The sequence below is a fragment of the Sinocyclocheilus grahami genome, unplaced genomic scaffold (genome assembly GCF_001515645.1).
Source record: "Sinocyclocheilus grahami isolate Dianchi unplaced genomic scaffold, SAMN03320097.WGS_v1.1 scaffold216.1, whole genome shotgun sequence".
NCBI classification, from domain to species: domain Eukaryota; kingdom Metazoa; phylum Chordata; class Actinopteri; order Cypriniformes; family Cyprinidae; genus Sinocyclocheilus; species Sinocyclocheilus grahami.
Window position 1 is genome coordinate 1,097,943 of NW_015505395.1, and position 4,101 is coordinate 1,102,043.

The following is a 4,101-nucleotide window of genomic DNA, read 5'->3' on the forward strand; positions in this document are numbered from 1 at the left end:
ATCCACGCAAACACAGGAGAATACATCATTATCTCGCAGTTTCACAATAAAAGCTCAAACCCTCACTCTGTGTTTACACGTTTTGATGTCCACATATTCATTTAATTACAGTGACTATAGCATTCTGTCCTAAAGAAATGGCCAAATATTAAAGATTAAGTGGACATTTGAATGAAATGGTGCTTGGTCAATATTAAACAAGTATTAGATTGCACAGCAATGTGTAAAAACAGTCATCAGGCTGATGGCGCCCCCTGCAGGCCTTTGTTGTAATGCGCAATGTACATTAGCTCTATTGTTTATATTACATTATGTATTTTAACACTTTTGTTCAATAAAACCATATGATTATTGCCTCATTGCTATTATATATGTATTTTAAGTCATTTTAAAGGCTATTGTCCACTTATATCTATTTTTATTACCACAAAAAAAATTATTATAATTATAGGAAGCATCTCCAATTAATTGATTTTTTTTTTTTTTTTTTCAGAAATACTGCACATTTACATTTTTCTCCTAAATAAATTCTGGTAAATAACATTTCTAGTAAATACTCCTTTAAAAAGTGTTTTTTGATTATAATTTGACTATAACATGTGGATATGATGTCATTCTTACACTATAATACTGAACTTTGATTTCAGTGATTTGGACTATGAGATGGACACTTGCTTCTTGCTCTCTATGTTGCACTTTACTTTTGCTTTAAAAAAAGGATTTCAGAGAAATTTTGATTTCATTTGGTTTAATAAAATATAGTTTAATAAAATATTCTTAAGTGAGATTGTTGATTTTCTTGTGGGAAATTAATCGTTAAGATTAATCGATTAATCGATAAATTAGTCAATAGATTAATCGAAATAAAAATAGTTGTTAGTGGCAGCCCTACGTAACAAGCTTTCGTATTCAAAACTATTATTTACTGGATATGTCATAATAAAAGCACAACACTTATGCCGGAAGATGCTAGAGACGAAAAACAGTGAGATGCAATGGCCAAAGATGTCCATTTCAATGTTTATTTTAGATTTAAAAAATAAATAAGCAAAATCTTTTCATTTACACAAATGCATTTTTCAGACACTTATCCAAAGCAAAATGCAATGCATTTAAACTATACATTTGATCAGTTCATGCATTCATGAGAATCGAACCCATGCTTCACTGTTATGTGAAGTGTAATTATTTATTTTATAATCGTTTGTTGCAAAAAAAATGCGGATAAGACCTGATGATTATGCATATTAAGAAATAGCTGCACACAGCAGAAGCCTTGAAATATGAAGTGTACTGTTAAGGAAGATAAATTGGGCACTGAAACACTCACCTCCTCTATGTTTCGGATCCAGTTTTTGATGTTGTCAAATGATTTCTCATTGGTAATATCATAAACCAGCATGATACCCTGAGATCAGAGCACAAGACAAATTACAACTGTGCACAAAACAGCAATTATGAAGACAACAGCATAAGTGTTATTACTGCGTTAACCCTTTGCTGAAAATCCTTAATCTAATTCAAAACTGTCCAGCCTTTTAAAGATTGCTTGTCAAACTCTCATTATGCAGTAATAAATCACCAAATCTTGGTTTCAAACTTGTTTTCTCGCAGTTAGCGCAGGCCTACGATCAATCATTTCCAAAAAGAAATACAAAATTTGTGTTACTGAAAAAAATCAAGTTATATAAGTTGTATAAGCATTTTTGACCGGGAACACAACACGTGTAGTAACAAGGTGGGGGGGAAAGAAAAACATTTAGAAAATATTTTTGAGAAGTAGTATTATAACTAGTGTAAGCAAAGTCAGTAGGTTTTGGTCTAATGCAACGACATTAACTACTTATTCTGGAAAAAGAAAATCCTCTCCAGAACGCAACATAAGGGTAACCAGCGAGACAGACCAGAAGCTCATACAAAGCACAGTAAAGGAGTACATACTTCAGCATCATCTTACCATTGCACCTCTGTAATACGCCGTTGTGATCGTTCGGAATCGCTCCTGTCCTGCCGTGTCCCTGTAAAAATCAAATGTTGTTGCGTTTCCATTGTTTTACGTATACTTTCTGCCTTTATGTTCATTCAGAAGAAATAATTAAAACAACACTACCCTTACACAGCAGACAGATCGAGAAAAAAAAACTGAAAAGGGAAACATTCTTACGTGCAATAATGGGTCATAATGTGAAAGTCTAAAAACATAAAACACTTTTAACTATTAAAATATTATTATATTTTGGTTGTATGCCATATATTGTGTCAGCACTCTTATAAATGGGACAAATGGCAACAACAAGACATTATTTATTACTTAATGGATTAATAATAGGTGCATTATGAAATAATCATTCAGCATTGCTATACAAAAGAGGATAATTAACACCTTAAATATGAAATAAATATCACATGTCTAATATAAAAAAAGTTGTTTCTTTATTATTTTGTGTTTCTATGAAAAGGGCCACAAAGATGGAAAAAGACTAGACTAGACTCAAGATCAGAGAGGCAGGAAATATGTATTATTTCTAAAAGCATGAAAATGAAACAAGTGGGAGTGTTCAAAGAGCAGAAAAAAACTTTATTCAATTTTTGAGGAATAACCAAACTTCAAGAGAGTGCAAAATACATAAGGCATTTTGAAGAAGAAAGGGTGAGCAGAGAAAGCGAGACAGAGGCACAGCCAATCAGGATTATTTATGCAGAGCTATCAATCACAGTTAGCACTCATAATGTTCAGCTCGAGCACTGCTGACACATAAAAGCATCTATAAGGAGGTCATATCATTGAGAGCGTGATCCAGCTCCTCACTAATGGCCTTGTATTTCTGCTTCTGAGCATAGAGTTCATCTGTAGGTTAAATGTCAAGAGCAGAAAGGACAGGTGTTTCGGCCAAGGACGGAGAACGCAGGAGACAGGAACAGGAAATGATAGACAGAAAACAAAAGGAAAACAGTAAGTTCAACAGGTCAAAGTGGACAAGACAGCATGATAATGCCTAAAAATGCTTTCTAGGTAGGCAGCTCACTAGATACAAGAAAGAAAGGAAAAAGAAAGAGAAAAGGGGGATGAAAAAACTGAAGTCTAATCCTAAACACTTCGATTTGTTCATTTTTTGTGCATTTATATGTTCTGTATTATTACATTTATTTAATATTAATAAATTATGAAACAAATTCAATTTCTACAGATGATAATAGTTCTTAATAAACAGGAATATAACAGAGCTAATGTTTTATTAAATTGAAAATTATTTATTTATAATGAATATAAACATATATATAAATAATTTGTTAAGTTATATTTAATACTAATCAATTATGGATTAAAAATTCAAAAGCAGCTCTACAGAAGATAACTCTTAATAAACAGAAATATAACAATGTTAATGTTTTATTAATGTGAAAATGATTTAATATTTATAATAAATAACTTATACAAATATATAATTAATTTATTACATTTAATTTAATATTAATAAATGATTAAACAAATTCATCTGTAAACCAGCTCTACAGAAGATCATAGTTCTTAATAAACAGGAATATAACACAGTTAATATTTTTATTAATTTAAAAATGATTTATTTATTAATTATAATAAATATACATATATAAATAATTTATGAAATGTTATTTAATATGAAACAATTACGAAACAAATTCAATTTCAGATATAAAGCAGCTTTACACAAAATAATAGTTCTTAATAAACAGGAATATAACAGGTGTTAATATTTTATTAATTGTAAAATTATTTATTATTTATTAATTTATTTAAGAATCATTTTTCATTTCTAATGAATTATATGTATATATATATATATATATATATATATACAGTATCACATTTTTGTAAATATTTTATTATATCTTTTCATGTGACAACACTGAAGAAATGAATGACACTTTGCTACAAGGTAAAGTAGTGAGTGTACAGCTTGTATAAGTATAAATTTGCTGTCCCCTCAAAAAAACTCAACACACAGCCATTCATGTCTAAACCGCTGGCCACAAAAGTGAGTACACCCCTAAGTGAAAATGTCCAAAGTGTCAATATTTTGTGTGGCCACCATTATTTTCCAGCACTGCCTTAACCCTCTT

At 30.3% G+C, this 4,101-nt stretch overlaps 2 protein-coding genes across 2 annotated transcripts in view; both read right to left on the reverse strand.

Annotated features, from left to right (window-relative positions):
- Positions 1 to 2,181, reverse strand: part of LOC107596276 (ras-related protein Rab-8A-like) — a 5,868-nt gene extending 3,687 nt beyond the window's left edge. Inside the window, exons 1-3 of the mRNA XM_016286972.1 lie at positions 2,165 to 2,181; positions 1,958 to 2,018; positions 1,331 to 1,408 (exon numbers count right to left, since the gene is read on the reverse strand). Of these exons, the coding sequence (XP_016142458.1) occupies positions 1,331 to 1,408; positions 1,958 to 2,018; positions 2,165 to 2,181 (156 nt within the window). The remainder of the gene's footprint in view (positions 1 to 1,330; positions 1,409 to 1,957; positions 2,019 to 2,164) is intronic.
- A 375-nt stretch (positions 2,182 to 2,556) lies between these two features.
- Positions 2,557 to 4,101, reverse strand: part of LOC107596277 (tropomyosin alpha-1 chain-like) — a 16,848-nt gene continuing 15,303 nt past the window's right edge. The window contains exon 9 of the mRNA XM_016286973.1: positions 2,557 to 2,848. Within this exon, the coding sequence (XP_016142459.1) occupies positions 2,766 to 2,848 (83 nt within the window). The 3' untranslated portion in view covers positions 2,557 to 2,765. The remainder of the gene's footprint in view (positions 2,849 to 4,101) is intronic.